The sequence below is a fragment of the Nomascus leucogenys genome, chromosome 13, assembly GCF_006542625.1.
Source record: "Nomascus leucogenys isolate Asia chromosome 13, Asia_NLE_v1, whole genome shotgun sequence".
NCBI classification, from domain to species: Eukaryota; Metazoa; Chordata; class Mammalia; order Primates; family Hylobatidae; genus Nomascus; species Nomascus leucogenys.
In genome coordinates, this window is record NC_044393.1 from 50,735,439 (window position 1) to 50,756,995 (window position 21,557).

At 37.9% G+C, this 21,557-nt stretch overlaps 1 protein-coding gene across 13 annotated transcripts in view; it reads left to right on the forward strand.

Annotated features, from left to right (window-relative positions):
- Positions 1 to 21,557, forward strand: part of MAGI2 (membrane associated guanylate kinase, WW and PDZ domain containing 2) — a 1,476,658-nt gene that overhangs the window by 1,288,903 nt on the left and 166,198 nt on the right. For 9 of the 13 annotated variants that reach the window (XM_030825454.1, XM_030825458.1, XM_030825455.1 and 6 more), the window contains 3 exons: positions 230 to 261; positions 6,419 to 6,608; positions 16,136 to 16,177. In XM_030825454.1, coding sequence (XP_030681314.1) covers positions 230 to 261; positions 6,419 to 6,608; positions 16,136 to 16,177 — 264 coding nt within the window. The remainder of the gene's footprint in view (positions 1 to 229; positions 262 to 6,418; positions 6,609 to 16,135; positions 16,178 to 21,557) is intronic. The other 4 variants (XM_030825457.1, XM_030825460.1, XM_030825462.1 and 1 more) reach the window with 2 other exon arrangements.

Here is a 21,557-nt window from a genome sequence, read left to right on the forward strand (position 1 = left end):
TCTTCAGTTGCCAAATAAGGAATGTTTTTAGAATCATTAATACAATTCCAATGAAATTATTTGATTTTGAGCTCCTTGAAGAAAACAATACAGCCAGGCAGAAGTTTGTTATTGTTATTGTTTGTTATTAACTAATTTAAAATCAATTACAATTATCTTAATATCGTGCCACCCATAAGTGGCAGTGGGCAATATTTTCAAAGTTCAAATACTGTTTTCTTTATTACAGGTTTCTTTTCTCCATGGAAAACTCCAAAGCCTGTAAGTTGGAATTATTATGCTTCTTTCTTTATTTCTACTTACTACTGCAATTTCATTTAATAAAAGTTGAATTGGGTGACCTCAAAATCTCTTTCAACTCTAGGAGTCTGTGATGTAAAAAAAAAAAATCCTCTGTGTCCCTTTGTCTTGTATCTGTCCCACAAGTACATGAATCACTCACCTTACCTTCCTATAAAAACAATTCTGCCCTTTTAAAAAATATATACTTACAAAATGAACATTAACACTATGCAGCCTAATGCAATGAAAATACTTTAGAAACCTTTTGTTTTTCTCCTGTCCACAATACTATGTAGTCTTCATAACATGGAATTTTTAGAAACAATACAAACTATAGGTTCAGAAGTCTTGACCTGCAAATTAAATCTAGTCCACAAAAAATTTAACTCTGTGTATATTTACATTTACATTTTAACGTCTACAGAGCTACATATGTGTATGTGTCATGTGTATATATCTGTTAGCTTTGTATATATGTGTATATATAAAATATGTATATGTATTTACACATATAATGTATGTGTCTTTGTGTGTATATATGTGTGTGTTTGTGTATATATATATACACACACACATACGCGTACACACATGCGTATATTTAAGCTCTGTATACTGTATATATATATTCTGCCAAACCTGACAAGCACTCAAAATGGTGCTTCTGAATCTTCTTCAGATACTGGAGATCTCTACCATCATCTGACCACTCTAGGCCTACTTCCCTAAGAAACATGCTAAAATGTCTGCACCAATATAGGAAGCTGGTGGGTTTTAATAATCTTTTTGCAGAGCTAGGCTAGCCAAGTTGGCTTAGCAGTTAGAGATGGTCTTCACTTGCGGATAGATTGAAACTATTAATTGCCCAAGTCCCAAGAGCTGGGACTGGTTTTCTGGGATCCCGTTTTATGTGTTAGAATACTCTTCCCTAACTGGGATATGTGAAACCCATGACTGGAAGAGGCTGCAGCAAAGCAGAACAGTCTCCCTGAGCAGGACCTCATTTAGGATTTGACTCATCTGGTCCACAAAGAACATTAGATGGGAAAACCAGTCCTATTTAAGCTTAGCAAATCATTTAAGGATGCATGTGATTATGAAAAGAGATACTTTTAAATGTTTAAAATGAAATTTGGTTTATCTTAACCAACGTCTAAATAGTTCATTCCTTTCACCACCAAACTTAAATCTGTGCTCTGTGGTTATACACATCTTTATCTAATTCAACAAGGAACCTTGCGACCTCATCACGGTGCTACAATTATACAATCTAGTGATTTCCTTATATGTACCACATTTATACAAAATTATGTCATTTGGTATAATTGCAGCATTTGCTGTCATTATTGTAATTACATTCATAGTCAATAATTCCAAAAAATGTTTTATAGAACTCAATGTACAATTAATCCTGAATCCATGTATTTCTACAAAAGCTAAGGCTTGGACTTCCATGGCATAGACAAAGGAAGGTAGAAGGCTGAGGATTTGATGTCTTCCATGTATCTACCAGAAACTCTTGAGGACTGTAATGAGAGGAAGTGTGGCATTAATATACTTGTTTAGGATGCTGGCACTAAAGGCATTCTGCCTGGGCTCAAGTTTTGCTTCTTCTCCTAACTAGATGACTTGAGCTAGCTATGTAAGCTATCAGTCTCAAGTTCTATATCTGTAAAATGGAGATAATAACACCCTTCTCACATGGTTATTGTGAGGAATTCTATGAGTCAATCCATGTAAGGTGCTTAAAACATGTTGCCTCTACATGTTGAGCTTGAAAACATTAACTACCATCACCACAGGAAGCAGACCCTCCATTCATGAGCCTTTACGAAGTCACTCTATGAAATGAACATAGTTGACTGAACTATTAATCAAAACAAGTATATAACAATATACTCACAGTATGTAGGTTATACACACTGTCCTCTGAGTGTGGCCCTTATTGGGTCTCTCTTATTCAGTCCCACTTTACTGGGCATGGACACCTTGGGACTGGACAAGAGAGGCCCAATAAGAAGCTTGTTGAGAAATAACCACGTGGCCGGTAACACAAACTCTAAATAGGTGAAGGCCAGGAAGATGCTAGGTAGAGGATTGATGATATCTTGGGTCAGAATAAGGAAATATTATATGGGGTGAGATCTAGCTTCCTCCTAGTCCTGTGTGACTCCTTGACTCTTTTCTGTCCTACTGATCCACATCTTATGCTATTCCATGTGAAGATAGTCACTTCCTGTTGAACAAGTAATATGCTGAAATAGTGAGTTCTCATTCTCTCCATCTGGAAAGGATCAAGCGCATTCTTCAAATACCGAATCAAGATAAAGGCCGTCATCTTCCAACCCTGCCCAAAATAGTGAGGGGAAGGATTTAAACTACCCCACTTTCTACAGTAAGAAAACAGTTTCTGAACAGAGCATTTCATGAGAGTAGGGGAGAGGGGCCTGCCTCATTCGTAATCTCTCTACTCCCTGTGTGCACCCTAGAATCAGAAGCTGAGGTTGAAAAAATCAGCCACCAGCATGGCCAACATGGAAAAATCCTGTCTCTACTAAAAATACAAAAATTAGCTGGGCATGGTGGCATATGCCTGTAGTCCCAGCTACTCGGGAGACTTAGCGGGGAGGATCACTTGAGCCTGGGAGGCGGAGGTTGCAGTGAACCAAGATCATGCCCTTGCACTCCAGCCTGGGTGACAGAGTGAGACCATGTCTCAAAAAAAAAAAAAAAAAAAAAAAAAAAAAAAAAACAGCCACAGCCATGAACAGATTGTTCTGTTTTACTATTTGATGCCTGGGTGTGGACTGTACGTCCAGGCTGCTCACTGATATTTCAGTGGCTGTCCTTTCATAAAGTTGCACAGACATTCATTCATTCACCAAGGCCAGCAGAGATACAGACTTCTCTCAGCTAGAGAAAACAACTTTATTTCCATTTGTGCTTATTCTAGTGAGATGTTTATAAACACTGGCCTGGGTGTGGACACCACTGGGACTGGAAAAGAGGGGCCCAAAAAGAAGCTTGTTGAGAAATAAACACCTGGCAGGTAACAAAAACTCTAAACAGGGAAAGGCCAAGAAGATGCTAGGTAGAGCAAGTGAGGCCCATCGACCGACCTCAGTAAGGAGACAGGATCAGAATCCAAGGGGTTCATGAAGGTAGAAAGGAGCACAGAGTGAGTATCCCAGGTAGAAAGCAAAAGCCCAGAGACCATAGTGTCTAAGGAAGTAGGGAAGAGTCAACGGAATCCACCCCTCAGAAGGTGCAGTCAGGCCAGCACACCAGCCCCAGCTAAGGGGGTGACCTCTGACCCCAGGGCAGGTGGTTTGCCCCATGGTCTTCTGGGTAGGAGCCACCAGGTAACTCCGTTTAAGAAGGAGCAGGGCAGGAGGTGGTGGGGAACAGAATACTATGTCTGCTTTTTCTTGGGTGCAGTGATTTTCTGCTTTACAGCCTTTTAGGAAACTCTGACAGAGTGACTCGAGAGTTAATGAATGTCACAGCAGGAAGTTGTGAATGTTTTACTAAGCATGAACTGGACTCTTGACTAATTCCCCAATCTCTGTGCTACAGAAATTTTAGAATTTGTCAATCTGCCCTGGCAGCCTTCCCAAACAGTGCCCGAAGCATTACTTGTTCTGCAGTTTTAAGATTGTTTTTTAGAAATACCAATATTTCACGTGAAGCATGTCCAATGACTGTACATGAACAATACATATACCAGCAAGACACATGTGGGTATGAAGTAACCCTCAATGGAATATGGGAGAAAGAAATAGACATTTGCTGAAGCCCTATGATGACAAGTGGGAGAGTACTACAGCTCCCCAGACCATATTTCTAATTTATTTACTTTTTAGTATTTAGTATCTTATATTTGAAAACAGAAGGGATAAAGTCACAGCTAGAATGCATCCACATGCTGCCTAAAGTCAGCTAAAGTGAAAAATTACCAAAGATATGCCTTTACCCACAAATGTGGCCTTCCACACCATGGCAAGGTCACCCAGGATGCATGACCAAGGAAACCCAGAATAGCTTTCTGTATAAATTTTGCTATCAAATGAATTATGAAGTACATAGTTAAAGATTTTTACAAATGGGAGCACAAGGCCTTCTGAGCAGAAAATTCACTAAAATTCACTAAAACTCAAACCATATTTAACAGTTATTCCCCCCAGTGTGATATTATATAAACGATTACTTCTGTTAGAGTTATAGGGTGGTTCTGACCCAGGATCTGCCACTAGCAACTGCTGGACCTCAGACAAGCCACTTACCCTCTCTAGGCTTCTAGAGATTATGTTTCATAGGAGGAAATTGAACTAAACTAGGGGTTTTCCATCCTTGACAGTTACAGAAACTTTGTTCAAATGAAATCCTGGGCAGTAGCCCACATAGAAAACAATTTAAAATGAAGCCAGTCTTATTGAAAGAAGGGTCAGTGACCCAGTTCTTTTCCAGTTTGCTGGCTCAACATGAACCCCTGCCACAGTCCCAGTCCCAGGTGGGCAGGGCAGGCCCCTGGTGTCTCTGGTGTTACACAGCACATGTGCACAGTTTAAAAAACACTGGAGTATATGGCACCTCACATCCCTTCCAGCTTGAAAATATTGATGATGGACAGACCAGAGGTGGAATCAGAGCCCTGACAAAAATATAGCTAGTGTGAAAACTAAAGCAGGACAGTGCCATAGGGGACAGAAAGTTACAATCCTGCCAAGTTCAATGTAGTGTATATCAAAACTGTTTTTTTTAAGTGGCCGTATTTTATTCACTCACTAAATGAACATTTTCTGAGTACTAACTATGCACTGGTAATACAACAAGTAGAAAGACGCAGCCCTGTTTGCGTCTGATCTGTTTGAGACATGGCTGGGTAGACTCGTGGTAATCACAGTTGGATGTGATAAAGGGGTGTGAGGGGTAGGAGGGACTGGGCGATCAGCAAAAGCCTTCTAGGAAAGGAGACACCTCCTCTGAATCTAGTAGCCAGGTGAAATGAGAGAGGGGATGGAAGAGTGGAAAATATATGCAGAAAGAGAAATGAAGTATGCAAAGGTTCAGAAGCAGAAGAGAACCAGGTGGGTCCTCGGGAATGAGAAGCCAGCCCATCAGCCAATATGAGGAAGGTAAGCAGAGCCAGGGTCAAGATGAGCCCGCCATGACCCTCTAGGAAGCTTGGCCTTTGTCCTGAGGACCACGCATACTCAGAGCAGAGTTTCAGCAGGAGGGCAACAAACTAGTCTAAATCTTACATACACTGCCAGTCTATTCAAAGCAGGAAAGAAAAATTGAGTTTGAATGAGGCATCAGTTGATGAATGAAGGTGAAGTTGTCAGTGCCAATAGGTGGTCTCAGGGAGCCTGGCTTCCTCCTTGATAAAAAATGATATTAATCTCTGCCTTCTCTATCTTATGGTGCTATGGTGAGGATCCAAGAAGATCATGTATGTGAAAGAACATGATAAACTGGAAAGTACTCTGCAGGTCTTTAAGAAATTATAGAAGTAGCAACATCAGTAGCAGCATTCTGGGGGAGGAACTACCAGATCCACAGTAAATGAGGCTTCCTAGGAGACTTTGAACAATCCCTGAATCCTAGATGGTTACATAATTACGTCTAAACTGAGAGGAAAGCGACTGAATGCTCAAGCGTAGGAGGTTGTTGCGATATGCATAGGTGTCAAATGAGTATATGCAGACGACTGTATCTTCTGCTCCAGTGAAAGTGATGTAATATGTTGAAACCATCTTAGAAAAGGAACAACTAATACCATGCATTTCTAAGCACCTACACATGAATCATCTTGAGACACATTATCTTTATCTTATGGGGGAAAAAAAAAACAGAGAAATTCAGTGGTTTGCCAAAGATTACCGGCTAATTGTTGACAAGGTTATGTAAGTTATAGATAAGTTTGCATTCAAAAGTCAGGCACCACTTGCATTTATAACAGTTTATGATGTTGTCTTACATAGACATAAAATCTTTTCTTTCAAGGAATTTATGCCAAAGTTTTACCCATCCCCTGGAAGAAAAGTCCACAAGGCAAAAAAGGTTAACCTAAAGGTGACAAGAGAAATAGCCAGGAAGAATTTGTCAGTCATTTTCTCTGTCCTCTTTCACTTTTCAGATAATGGACCGATGGGAGAATCAAGGCAGTCCTCAAACGAGTTTGTCTGCTCCGGCCATACCGCAGAACCTGCCCTTCCCACCTGCCCTTCACAGGAGCTCCTTTCCCGACTCAACAGAGGCCTTTGACCCACGGAAGCCTGATCCATATGAGCTCTACGAGAAATCTAGGGCCATTTATGAAAGTAGGCGTAAGTGAAAGCCACATGAAACAAGGGTACATTAATAATAGCTGAGACCCTGCCAGGAGATATATTGAGGCTGAATGATCTGGCATGGTTTTATATTCTGAGTTTCAAAAGTGTTTCAAGAGCAGAGCCAGCTGGTCTAAAATTATCTTAGAAAGCCTGTTGATTCTAAAAGTAGGTTTATTATATCTTTTGCCTTACATTTTATCTCCTACTTTTCTTCCCCTAATCTCCTGAAGAAAATCGGGAATATATTTTTGGGGGTTGGCGGGGTGAGGTTACTGGTTTTGTTTAGGTTACCAAATACAGAAAAGAAGTGTTTGGCTTTTTTTTTTAATCTGTTTAATCTGATCTTGAGCCTAAAGCATAGATCTTTCTTAGAGCCTTGAACGTAGCCATTAAAAAAGTTAGGACCTTGAGTAAAATGTCAGCCAAGCCTTCCCAACTCACAAGCATGAAATCAATTGGCTCCGAATGCAGTACTGATCTAGATGCCAATCATCTCTGCCACAGTTTTCTGCTTCTCCTTCAGTGCAGTCAGGCACATTTGAACATTCAGTCTTAAAATCTCGTGTATGCACTTGTCACCCTATCTGAAGTTCTTTTAAAATTGTTATACTTTATAAACATTAGAAAACAAGGCTTTTAATATTGCTCGCACCATTGTTGTGCCTTTTTCTACCATCTTGCAAGTCATCTCCACATGTTAGAGGACAGGAATCTCACAGTATCATAAGAATCTGTGTATTAAATGATCAGGAAACCCAGCCTCGTAGGAGAGTTTGGTCCCTGGTGCTCCCATTTACGGTCTGCTGATTTCCTTTGCTTCAGTGTTCCACCAATGTCTTGTTTCCAACTTTATCATCTGAAGAATGAATAGCAAGTTTTAAATTGTGTGTGATCTCAGAGGATCTCAAATCTGCTTACTCTTTTGATGAGCTCAGGGGCTGAGAATTATGCACTCAGCTGGTAAAGGGGAAAGCAGACATAATACCTTTTCCCCATCCTCTACAACTCTTTGTAGAACTAATTTTGGTTGAAAAATAGTTAGGACAGCAAGCCATTGAGAAATCATTAATATCAAAATGAAACATCCCCCCACCCAAAACCCACATATACTTTTTTTTTTTTTAAAGAAGCGGCTACATCAGAGCTACTGTATTTCATTCCTCTCCTTCTGGATGAACAACTGAAATATTTTTAGATTGTATCATTAGAATGTCTTTGTTGTAGCATAGTAAGAACAAAGTAGGCATTCTTAGCTACATAATATAGAGTATGAATTCAGGGTATTAATGTTCATTAAACTGAAAAAAATTGAAAAGATTTCAGCCCAGTTTCTAATACCTTTTCTGCTTCGATAACCAAGTATTGATGGAATGCCCATTTTGCTGACAGCACTGTGAGGAGATACCAAAGATGAGTAATATTCCCTGCTCTCACACATGTAACTGGGGAAATAAGAGTAATGAATGTAAACAAACAGAGAGTAAGATAAAGTTAACAGTTCTAAGATGGAAGTTAGAAGTGCATAGGATTAAAATATCATCCTCACCTTGGCTTGTTTAATTTTGTGATTGTGTTTAGGGAGCATTAAGAGATGCTTCCTCCTGCATTTTGTCTCTTCCTTCATCATTCGCTTCCATCTTTTTTGCAGTTTCCTAGCCAATGCAAAGCTTTATGATTCAGGACAAAAACAATGTTGGTATCTATCTACAATTTTCTCTTTATGTTTGTCTGATACCATTGTGCCCTCAGTTTCTTTGTACATGATGCTCTCTCAACTCTAAAAGAATGATTTCTTTATCCAGCCCCTGCAATACTGTTTCTGTTCATTGCCTTTCCCCTCCTCACCTGTAACAAACCGAGCAAACCAGCCCGCCTTAACCTCCAGAGCTTTCTTTTTCAGTTCTCCTCTGGTAGCTCTTCATCACCCTTTCCCTCTACAGCTGCAGGGACAGCAAACATCCCGACTCCCCACCTCACCCCCGCTTGGGCCCCCCATCAGTGCTCTCCGTGTGCCACTGCTGCTGCCACCCTCACCACACCCCCTTCCTGCTTTCATCAGCTCTCTCTAATGTTCCTAAAGTCACAGTAATGTTTTCAGGGTCAAAAATCTCAGGAAGCCAAAAGAGGGCAAGCTCATTTCCTTTCCTGTCCTTCTCTTTTCTATCACATTTCTTCATAACACTAAATGGAGTGTAAATGAAACATAGAAATTACGTCAAGGTAAGAAAAGCTCTACCACTGAAGATTAAGGAAACCAGGAGGGCATGGCGCCACTTTCTCTAGTCTCTCTGGATAGCTGATCAGTTCGCTCTGCTTGTGGATATGTGAGTGTCTTAAAAAAAAAAAAATTACAGCCTTTTGCCCTCCTGTACATTTCCATTTCCAAGTTTTATTTTCTCATGTAAATGTTTAAAGCAGTACTAAAAGAAAAAGATTTTAATTAATGATTGGAAAGCTCAGTCTGTTTCTCATCATCTTCAAATAGGTTTTTTTAATGCAATAATCATAAAATGTATATACCCAATCAAAAGATCAATGTTTCAAAATTTGTGATTATGAGCCATTCCTATTCTTATGCCTTTGAATCACATGCATAACATTCCGGCTTGGCTCTATTTATTCTTGTGTCTTTTCCTGGGGGGAAAAAATCAGTGCAACCAGGGAAAGTGTGGAAAAGAATCCTAACCAGAGCTGTTTAAACTAAGTCCTTTGACATTTCCCCTGGCCTATAGTGATCTCATGGTGTCCTTCCTTACAACCAGGTCTAAAGATAAAGAGATTTTTGCATTCACTTTCAAAACTGAGTTACAGTCGCCAAATAAAAAGACGCCCCTCCACCCACAAGCCTGAGCTGTACAGAGCTACAGAACGTTTGTTCTGTCAAGGCTGTCAAGAAATATTTGGATTCAAGTCACCAGTCCCCTACAAATGATGGAAATTTATCAAATGATGTAAATGCTGCCGTGCCTCATTTGACTCATAATTAGATTATGCTGACATTTTAATGTGCATGCACAGGACATCTTAATAAAGATGTATTCCTGAAAAAAAAATGCTGTGATTTTAAACAAATGAAGATGATCATAGGATACTACAGCCACGTGAAACAGAACATGACAGGTACATGCTGTGATAGGAAACACCTCCTATCTTCATGAGATCTCAAGATGAGTTGGGAATGGAGCAGGACAGAGACAGGAAGATTCTCCCACCCAGCAGGCTGGCAGTGCCTCTGATTTCAGAACATTAGGCACAGTGCCCAGAGGTGGCAACTCCAGGCTCCACATCAATCAACAAGAATATATGAAACACTCACTATGTGTCTAGAACTCTGCAAGGCACTCCACAAGAGAGGTTATGAGAAATAACCTCTGCTCATTAGAAGCTTTCAGTGAAGTTGAGGACACAAACAAACAAACAAACAAACACATAGGAAAACGATTTCTGAACAAGGCTCCATTATACAACACAGCAAATAATATCAATATTTTAATGTGTGAAATTGTGCAGTAAAAATAACTAAATACTGAGAGTTTCTCAACTTCCATGTGAAAGTTGATATTCAATCAAGAGAATGTTATGTTAAGTACCTTTGCATTATCAAAATCTCATTAATCCTTGCTGAAGAACTCTGTGCAAAAAAAAAAAAATTATTTCCCCACTAACTTAATTCCATATAAGCTTAAACTTACATGTATAAAAGTATAACTCTGCCCAAAAAATCCCTTAAAAAGTTTTAATCAATGGGCCTTCTGGATCTTCATATTAATTATTTAAAGGTTGGCCCTAAGTCTTTACTACCAATTCCCAGAAAAGAACAAAAATCTCCCCAACTTCCATCTCTACCAAAGACTTTTAGACAAATGTGACTATTCTGTATGTGATAATAGTCTCTGTTGATAATAGACTTCTTGATGTCCCCAGTACTTGCGATTTTAAAAATTGAAAACAAAAGAAAATACCTTTGCATAGTGGGACAAGCCGTGCTATTTTTTACTTCTCTTTTCTCTGTCTCTTTCCCAAGAATCTCATAAAGGAAGGACTTGAATTTGTTTTACAGTCACAATAGAAATGGCTTGAATGTTCTGGTTTGTATGCTAACATTCCTAATGCTGAACTACATATGCCATTTCTAACCTTGGAGAAAAGTAGTTCTAAAGGCCCTTAGTGTTTTCTCCCCCTCATCTCTTCCTGCCCTTCTTTCTCTATGTGTGATTGCATCCTTGTGTCCACCACGCATTTCTGATATGATAGGAAACCTTCTATTACCGGCCTGGTTACTGATTAGACTGTCTAGGATGACTACACATGGAAGTTTCCTGGACAATCCTTGTCTGTGCTGTCCTGGCATGATTATCAATAGTTCACTTTTCACCACCCTAGACTGTCCTCATTTGAATGATAAATTATAAAATTTTCCTTTTTTATATACTCTATTCAAGGAATAATCATCATTACTGTTCAAGAAAAGCATACATCTAAATGTACACACCATGAATAAAAAGCGTAATACCTACTCAGATAAATAATTTTTTCAAGCTAATTTATTTGGCTGATAGAATATTTGCCTATGCATATTTTATCCCTAATTTGAGGTAAAGGCTTATTAGTGACTTGTGTTAGTAGCCAAACTCCCAGTAAACTCCTTCCATACCCAGCAAGTTAGACATATGTACAAATCTAGTGCATGAGAAATGAAGTAGAAAAAAATAGGTAGTAAGGTTTTGCACATTTAAGTACTATGCCACGGAGTCCTCTTTCTTAATACAGAAAATAAGTCAGATTCAACATCACAATAGTCACCAAACTGAAAGGGAGTTAATCTCATCAGTCTCCTTCTTCTGGGAAAGATTATAGTTAGATAACTACAGCTAGATACTGGTACTAAAAAGAGGAACTGTGATAGGCAAGGCAGTATAAAGTGCTTCCCAAAGAAAATGAATGTTGCTCAATTTGGAATCTTACGAAATTAAGTCTTGATCATTCTGATGGGTGTGTTGATACAGGATAGAGGGCCTTGTCCTGTTGCTTCACTTTTCTTCAAGCCAGTCTTACTCTAAAGGTTTGTCTTAACATTCAGCTCATGGGGACATTTCTTGGGCCTGTTCCATACTGCAGCCTTGAAAGCTGGAGCAATAAGCAGATGCAACCAGGAATGGAAAAGAAAAATGCTTATTTCCTGAAACTCTTCTCTCAGGGTTCTGTCCCTTGGTTTAAACCCAAGTTGAATTATGACTGAAGTTGTTCAAACTTTTTTCTCGTCACATTGAACTTTGGTTATTATAAGTAAACAATTTATGAGGTACACCATGTCCACACTCCTTTGCGGTAAGACATCACTCAAATGTAGAATCGTAAAAATGTCAAGGATCCGTATGGTGTAATGTGCCTTATGGTATAACCTCTTTAGAACAGAAATTTCTCTGAAATGTCTTCAAAAGAGCTCACACAATCAATTTTCCTTTCCAGAATTAGAATACTAAGCGATGAGTATCATAGCAAAGGTAGCAATCAAAAGTGATCACAGGCCAGTTCAAGAGTATAATGGAGAAGCAAACTGTTTTTTAGTACTATATCTGAAATGAAATTATAATTTGTGGCAGATCAAAAATGGACAGTTACGTTTTTTACATCTATGGCCGTTATCCTGCTCGTTTGTTGTTCATTGATTATTGAATTCTTTCATTGTTCAGTATTGTAATACACATATAATTCATGGCTGATCACAAACGGGTGGTTGTATTTCTAAACTATCAGGTTTTCTGCTGCTCTTTCCTTGTTATTAGTGAGCAAGAGTTGTAGTTTGCACTGTCTCCCATCTTAAAAGCAGAGCCACTTGAAAGGATGGGGTACTGTAATAGTATTATTCACCACAGAACACCACTTGAATCTCTAAATGAAAAGTGATGGGGGAAGTGGCATCATATATGGTAGTATCTATCTAGGGTGCTCAAAACCAGAGCTCTGAAGCCTGTGAAAATCTTTCAGCTCAAGCCTTCCTGACTCCAAGTCTCCTTTTCCCACGTAATTAAATACCCAATTGAGCCAAGCTGGAAATATCAAAAAGTTTCAGAAAGGTTTAAATAAATTCATGGATGCCATAGCTACAGGCAGCTGTTAGGTGATCATGAAAGGCCATCGTGCCTTCCCAGAAAACACCCTCACATGTGAACACTGTGCTAGATCAAGCCCCAGCCTGATTTGCTTGAACACTGCTGGTGTCCAATGGCATTAAAGTGCCCCCACATATGTTCTCTGGAACACAATCTTACTTTAGTGAAATATTAAAATAAGATGATAAGTAAGTGTTAAAACACTTTTACCAGTGACTCTAGCATTAGAAAAATAAAAGGATAGAAAAAGATGTAATAATGTTATCATTTTAAATGTCCTCAATTGTACTGAGAGATTAATTTTCTGCACCCTTTTCTCATGGGAAAAGCATTATTGTTATCCTTAGTATAATGTATGTTATGATTTGATCTGTGAAAAAAATTTGCCTTTCAGCTGGAGCTTCTAATATATCACATTGTGCATTCCTTTGCAGTTATAATATATGGATATGAAGATCAGTAAATCCAGTTAAGCTGTGTCTGCCATTTTAATATGTAGATTTTAATTAACTTGGAAATCTAATTTTAAAAAGGTATCCTCAGCTTTCTAAGAAACTGTGGTAACGTTTATATTTCCAACAGGTTCCTTTTGAAACAGGAAATTACCATATGGTAATATGGTATGAGCTAAGTAGTATATAACATGGTGTGAGCTAAGTAATATAGAGATAGCAAAATAAAAGTTGTGGTAGGACATATATTTTTCCCATGAATTTTAGAAATTAGATCCAATCCTAGAGCTTATAAATTTATTTCATTCGGTAATTTAAAACTAAAAGATCCTGGAATTAAGGGATAAAGGCAGGGGGAGGAGTAAAAAGTAAACTCTAAAAATCAGCTCTTGATTGAAAGTTATTTAATATATCAAAGCATTTTGTTGGTTGCACAAGTTGACAATGTAACGTATACTCATGCATAAATATGAGACCGTCAGGGCTACAGAGTTTAAGTGCTAGATGGCAAGTAGGTCCTCGTGAGAGTAAAACATAAAACGTCAGTTTTATACCTAATGGAAGCGTTTTGAAGGTAGCAGTCTTCCATCCCTGATACAGACAAAAGGACATTTCTCAAGTCATAATCCTAAGCAGCCACACCAAACATGAAAGTTCTTAAAAAATAACAATTCTGCCAGAAAGCTAATTTGCCTTTACTGGGAAAACACAGCTTACCTGGCAGGAATGATTGTTATGCTCTCCATGAGCCGACTGGCTCTTTATTTGAAACAAAGCTCAATGAAAAAGCAACCAGACTTTGGTCTTATTTTAATTTTTAAAATTTAAGGATAAAATACTCATTTTTTTCATAGTGCTTTACATGGTACAACTATCTTATAAAATTGTATCATCTTAACACATTCAGAATGGGGAAGTTCTATTATACTATATTCTTACTCTCTGCCTTTCAAAACTGTAAGTTGCCTCCTCTATAAATGCTCTTAAGGAATAATCGCATATGATTGATGATTATATATCATAAATATATAATTTATAGGCCAAAATAATAATGGTATGAAATTTCTTCCAAGCAACAAATAATTTACATATTGAAGCCTAAACGTGTGGGAGGAGTATTATACGGTTCTTCTACCTACAGTGTGAATTTATGTTTTAGAGAGGTTTAGTAATGTTTAGTTAATTTTTATCTGTAATTCCTTACATGATTCTAAAGCAAAACAATATGGTAAACTTAACATGAAATTCATCATAGGGGCAAAAATATCCTGCCATTCTCTCAGATAGAAGTAACTCAGCATATCTTAACGTAGATCTTTAGCTTCTTAAGTATTTCTTGACCAGAGGTTTGCATACGTGTGTCTTCTGCCCATCTCATATTAAACCCAGTTGTGTGGTTTAGGAAATTCTCTACTGACAGAACCATGAAGGAATAGGAAGAATATCTGGAGATGTTAGGAAAAAATGTATAGCATCGTCAGAAAAGAGTGTATTATTTATTCATAATAATACTAAAATGAAACAAGAAAGAGTTTTATTGGATAACACATTCTAATAAAGTTTAAAACTTAGAGCCGGTTGCGGTGACTCACGCCTGTAATCCCAGCACTTTGGGAGGCCGAGGCGGGCGGGTCACGAGGTCAGGAGATCAAGACCATCCTGGCTAACACAGTGAAACCCCGTCTCTACTAAAAATACAAAAAAATTAGCCGGGCGCGGTGGCGGGCGCCTGTAGTCCCAGCTATTCGGGAGGCTGAGGCAGGAAAATGGCGTGAACCCAGGAGGCGGAGCTTGCGGTGAGCCGACATCGCGCCACTGCACTCCAGCCTGGGAGACAGAGCCAGACTCCGTCTCAAAAAAAAAAAAAAAAGTTTAAAACTTAGATATAATAAGCATGTTTTCTAAAAAGGATCTTGAAGAGTTTCCTGTGAGATAGTATAGAATACCTTACGCAAGTCACTTAGCATTTTGGGTCTTAACCATCTGTGGAATGAAAGGTGCCTTGCATCTCTGTCACTCTGTTAATGCCTCTATGATATTAAGACCAGGGATTTAGAAGGCAGAATGAAAATCAAGGGACAATTTAATTATGTTCTTCTTCACGTTTAGCAGTTCCAGATAAAGACATGGTGAAAGTCTGCCTTTCTCAAACATGCAGTAAGGAGTTGCACATCTCCACCATGTAGAGTAGGAGGAAGCATGTCAATTGGAGCCTTGCCTACCCCTGAAAAATGTTCATGTATGAGAGCAACATGTCTCCAAATACTTCCAGAACACAGTATGCAACCAGGTTGTTCTAGGTTCTAGAATTCTAAATGTGGGCTATGCCTACATTTTAAAGGTGTTTTACACTCACCTTTTTGAATTTTTATGTTATTAGAAGTAGCACAGATTATATCATAATTCTTATAAAGGATCTCTATTGCTAAAATAAACCAACTTAACTCAACTACTTATACATAATTTCAACTACCCAGATAATTGGAAATATCAAAATATTTGGACTAGTGTACATAAATCAATACAATCATTGATTGGATTTTCCACTTTTCATTTCAACGTTTTATGACACAAAATTATAACCTAATTTTAAAGGACCTATATTTTCTGTATACCTTTCAGGTTCTAGATTGACTTTACTTTCAAATAAGTATTCTTATAATAAGAATCAAAACTTAATATTTAGAAATGGTGATCTTATTCCACCCTGATCTAAAAAGAAATTCAGATTTTTCTATTTTGGATGCGTGTAAAAGAAACATATTTACATACATGCTCATACATAAAGCAGGGTAAATCTGTCCACTAACTTGGATCTTAGAGGAAAATAAAAAGTATTAAACATAAGTATGAGATTGTGGTTGGGGGAGTTATGATAGCAACAAAAAGAAAGTAAAGATGAATTTTAAAATGCCATAAATGAATTTCAACTTTAATTCCCCATTTTCCCATCCAGAACAAGTGCCACCCAGGACCAGTTTTCGAATGGATTCCTCTGGCAAGTATTGTTCAGTACTCACAGTTCTGTGAACAAAACGTCTTCCATTTTGTGTAACAAGTCATTCTTCTGATAGTATCAGTTTCTTAGTATATAATCACTGTGCTACTTTAGTCACCTACATAAAACATGTATTCAAGGTAGACAGCAAGTCTCATCATGGTGAGCCTAAATGCCTGCCAACAAAAGACAAAGGAAAACAGTCATATTCATGAATTTCTTTCATAAAATACTCTAGTAATAAAGGCTGGATTAAAAACAGCTGCCAAATAGAGCCATCAGACTGACTAGGTCCGTGCTACGTAATACAGTAGCCACTAGCTAAATGTGGCTATTGGGCACTTGAAATGTGGCTGTTCTAAATTTAGATATGCTGTGATGTATGTGTAAAATCCACACTGGATTTCAAAGGCAGTACCCAAACAAAAAAGAAAGATTTCATTAATTATTTTATATTGATTTATGTTGAAATAATATTTTGCATATACTAATTTAAACAAAATGTATTATAAAAATTGATTTCATCTGTTTTGTTTTCTAAACTGTGGCTACTAGAAAATGTTAAATTACTTATGTGGCTTACATTTTATTTGCATTGAATAACACTAGACTAGATACAAATTAAGAAGCTAGAAGGCCTCAAGAGATTTGCAATTTAGACATTTCCAAAGAACGGATTAGAAATGTTCCTAACATAGAATGAAATTCTTTTTAAATCAAGTAAATATCTATATCAACTTAATTTTTTAAACCATGCCAATTATAAAATACTATATTTCAATAAGATTTTAAGTTAGGCTAAAATATCATATTTTAAGAGCTTTCAGTAATAATCAATTAATTTGCTTAAAAGGAAATTTTTTTTTTTTTACTTAACCATTTCAAAAACACTAATTTTGGTTTAGGCTGAAATATTTAACATTATTGTACAAATGTTGGAGGAAAAAGAAGATTTAATTTTTTTTTGCTCTTAGAATTCGTGATGAAAATGCTTTAAACAGCTAATCAGACCACCAGATTGAAAGCCAGAATACACAAACAATTGTGGAAAATAGTGTTTTATAATAGTAGCACTATTTCAGGGCTGTGGGCTCACAGCACACATCTCCAGAGTGTTTCCATGATGACAGCTCATTATCCATCTCAGCATGTTCTAACACCCCTTGGAGAATATATGTGCCTGAGATCATTTCATTCTGTAAGTTTCCATGTCATTTTTGGGGGGATATGTAGAAAATATGGAAGATATTATTTAGTGTTTTCTCCTAAAATAATGTCTAAAGTATTTGTTTAGCTTGGTCTAAAAATTTTAAAGCATGATTATTCTTCTATACTGACTGTTAAATCTTTGTAATTTTTTAAAAACATTGTCTTATGCCCAGAGAGAAAATGGGACCTAGTAATTACAGTTGCAAAATGAAATCAAGATTTAATTTGGAATTTTAAATCTCAGCTTACTGGTCACAAAAAGCACATGTCTTAAAAATCTCAGATTCTGAATGCACTTCATTTAAAAACAAGAGAAGGAGAGTGGCCCAGTAGTTTAGATTACTTTGACATATATGCAAAGTAATAGTTTACCTTTTTAAAAAATACATTACTTAGGAGACGAAAGTTATAATATAGTTGGGGTATATTACGTTACTGTGCAATTCAGATTTTGAAGAAAAGAACCAATCCAAATAGTTGCTTGAATGTCCACACAAGTTATCAGAATATTCTGGAAAATCATGACTGCATTTAAAATAAATATATCTTGCTTGGCACTGTGGCTCATGCCTGTAATCCCAGCATTTGGGAAGCCAAGGTGGGAAAATAGCTTGAGCCCAGGAGTTCAAAACCAACCTAGACAAGATGGCAAGACCTCCATCTCTACAAAAAATTTAAAGAGTTAGCTGGGTGCTGTGGTGCATGCCTGCAGTCCCAGCTACTTGGGAGACCGAGACAAGATGGGAAAATGGCTTGAACTCAGGAATCTGAGGTGGTAGTGAGCTGTGATCACACCACTGCACTCTAGCTTGGGCAGCAAAGCAAGACCTCATCTCTAATAAAAAATACAAAAATGGCCGGGTGCGGTGGTGCATGCCTGCAATCCCAGCACTTTGGGAGGCCGAGTCTGGCGGATCACAAGGTCAAGAGATGGAGACCATCCTGGCCAACATGGTGAAACCCCGTCTCTACTAAAAACACAAAAAGTAGCTGGGCATGGTGGTGCTTGCCTGTAGTCCCAGCTACTCGGGAGGCTGAGGCAGGAGAATCGCTTGAACCTGGGAAGCGGAGGTTGCAGTGAGCCAAGATCGCACCACTGCACTGCAGTCTGGCGACAGAGCGAGACTCCATCTCAAAAAAAATAAAATAAAATAAGATAAAATAAGTAGATGCCACATATTTTTTGTCACATTTATAAAATGTCTTTTATCAAATTATGTGTTATGATTCTGACTCAGATACATTTATCATAATTATAAGGTATATTATTAACTTTACCTGCATAAGATCCTTAGGTACAGAGGCAAAATTGATAGTAGGAAGTTCCAAATAATACCTATTTATGAAACTAAGTGATAACTCCATAGTGGAATAATGCTGTGGTTCATTGGGACTAGGAGACTGGAGAGTGCCTTAAGGCAACTAAATTCAGGAAATGTTTATTTAGCAACTCCTACAGACTGTGCATAATGAAACACTATAGACGGCCAATGATAATTATGCCATCACTTAAGGGGAATATTAGTGAGAAACAATGGAATCTATGGCCAGGAACTTTGAATGGGCAACTCCACCCAAAAATAAGAGAGCCAGGAAATGGGGTGTCACAGAAACAACTTCCAAAGGAGATCTTTCCTTGTTTAGGATCAAAAGAAATCTGAACTCATAAACAGTGCATCAACAATATCAAATAAGGCACTGAAATCAATCAGTATGGGGAAAGAAAAAAGGGCCATTTAATTTGGTCATTAGCATGCATAGTGACCTTAAAGAGTGCAGCAGTGCTAAGAGAGAGCATAAACCAGACTGGCAGGAACGAATCAGAGGTAGAGTGAAGGCTCCCCTAGAGACTACTTTTCCTAGAAAGGATGGAAGGAAGAGGCAAAGTCATACTTAGGATGGAAAAATCTGAGCTTATGTGAAGCCTGAGGAGAGAACCAAATAGAAACGGAGAGATGGCTTCTACTATGGCTAACACGTGCTTGGTCACATTCACATATCCACAGGGATAAAGCAAACAAGCAAAGAGAAGGGATATTTTAAAGGATAGAGTATTAGCTACTTACTAGGTAATGTTAGATTTGAGCAACAGAAACTATATAATTCCTGTTTAACTCATTCTATATCTGGAGTGCATAGAAATCCAGAAGTCAAGACCATGTTTAATAACCGTTTTTGATTCCTGATATCTTCCTCATGCTAACTTTCCTAGATCTCTTTACAAGGAAAAGCCAAAAAAGCGATGCTCTTTCCAGCAGGAAACATTGAATAAATGTATCCTCTGTGCCAAATTGTGATGATAAGCCATGGTACTTATGTTTTAATTAAAACATGAAAGGGGATTCAAGTACCAAATTTTAATTGACATGTTTACAGCAGCATCCCATGTGCCAAATTAATTCACAAAAATGTTGTTCTTTGCATTTTTGAAGATTGAATCCATTCATAAAATTAATCAGTTGTGTTCAGTTACCCAGCCTTTTCCCTAACTGTGCACAAAGCTACTTCTTTCAAAAGCAAGACTAAGGAAACACACAGCATGTGAAGCCCCTAGAGTCTTCATGTGAAGTAGGAATCAACTTTTGAAATCTGCTTTTCTTTATTATGAGAGAGGTTGTCCTGATACCTGGATGTGCTCACCATTTGCTGCTTTTGAGGGACAGCATTAGGATATATACCTAATGCTAAATGACGAGTTAATGGGTGCAGGAAATCAACATGGCACATGGATACATATGTAACAAACCTGCACATTGTGCACATGTACCCTAAAACCTAAAGTATAATTAAAAAAATAAATAAATAAATAAAGTTCATTTTTACAATATTGGTGTGAGCCCAGAATAAATTAAGACTTCTAAATTTCATTTCAGTAACTTGCCACAGTGGTCATGTAAAATTCCATCTAGGAAGAGGATCATGAGATGCTTTGTTCCATAATGCCTGAGGATCCGAGGACCCAACTTCTAAGAAGCAACACTAGCCACAGCCAGCCATTGAATACTAATATCCAAAGAATGCTTTGTCTCCTCTTAGTCCATTTCTTTACAATCACTGCCTCCTCTTGAGCTGCATTAAGCGACACCTGAGAGTGTCCCTGACAGTTCTGCAAAAAGTGCTGAGGAAAAAGAAGATTGTTTTAAAAAGAGCACAGAAAAAATAAAGAAGGGAACAGAAGAGTAAAGGGATGTTGGTGGGGCACAGTTGAACAACATGCAAAGCAACTCAGGTCCAAATAGGTGTCTACCAGACACCCTCATCTAACAACCTCCCTGGTGCATAGTTTCTTGAAACAAGAGAAAGGAATAGTGATTGTTAACTCTGTTGCAGTGAGGTAAAGAGTTGGCCCCTGGATTTCTTCACTTTAAGTTCTTGCATTAATAAGGAAAGAGAAAAAAAAATGATACAGTAATTGAAACATGTCGTTGGGCCAGAAGAGCAGCTAGGGGAAACTCAGAAACACCACAATCTGCCAAGAGAGCTAACAAAGCAGGAAGGAAAAAGAATGATGTCCCCCAGCTTTGTACATATCATTTTAGTTATTTTGTAAAGCCAGACTCCAAGGAAAAAAAGAAACCAAAGAAAAATTATCTTTCTAGAATGTTCTTATTTTCCCTAAAAAAAAAAAAAAAAAAATACTGCTGCCTCAAGGCACAATCTATCGTATGAACTTTTTTTCCAGTTGCCTATTTCTCTAAAATGTCCAGACCCTGCAGCCTCTGAATCTGTGTTCAAAATTAACAAAGAAATAAAAAATAAATCATGTCTATCAGCATTCTTCTCTAAGGGGTCTGTCTTTGCCTCTCTCTACCTGCTTATGAACCATGAAGCTGGCCACCCCTGCTGGGAAGAATGGAAGAGTGAAGATGAAATAAATGGCTGGCACATACCAGCCTATATTTGAAATCAGGGTGGGTCAGAGCAACAGGATCAGAATTGTCACCAAAATGTGCATAAAGAGCAGGAAGAGGAGAATAAATGCCTTGTTCGTGTCTCTGTTCTTCAGAGTTCAATAAAATTTACTTGCTGAAATCTAGATGTTTCTCCTAAAAAGAAGTCATAAGTTATTCATTAAAGAAAAGCCCCTTAATTCCTCCAGGAATCACAGATTCTCTGACAAAAGACAAACTTCTTGTGCCTTGACACCTCTCAAAGTTCCATTCCTGAGATC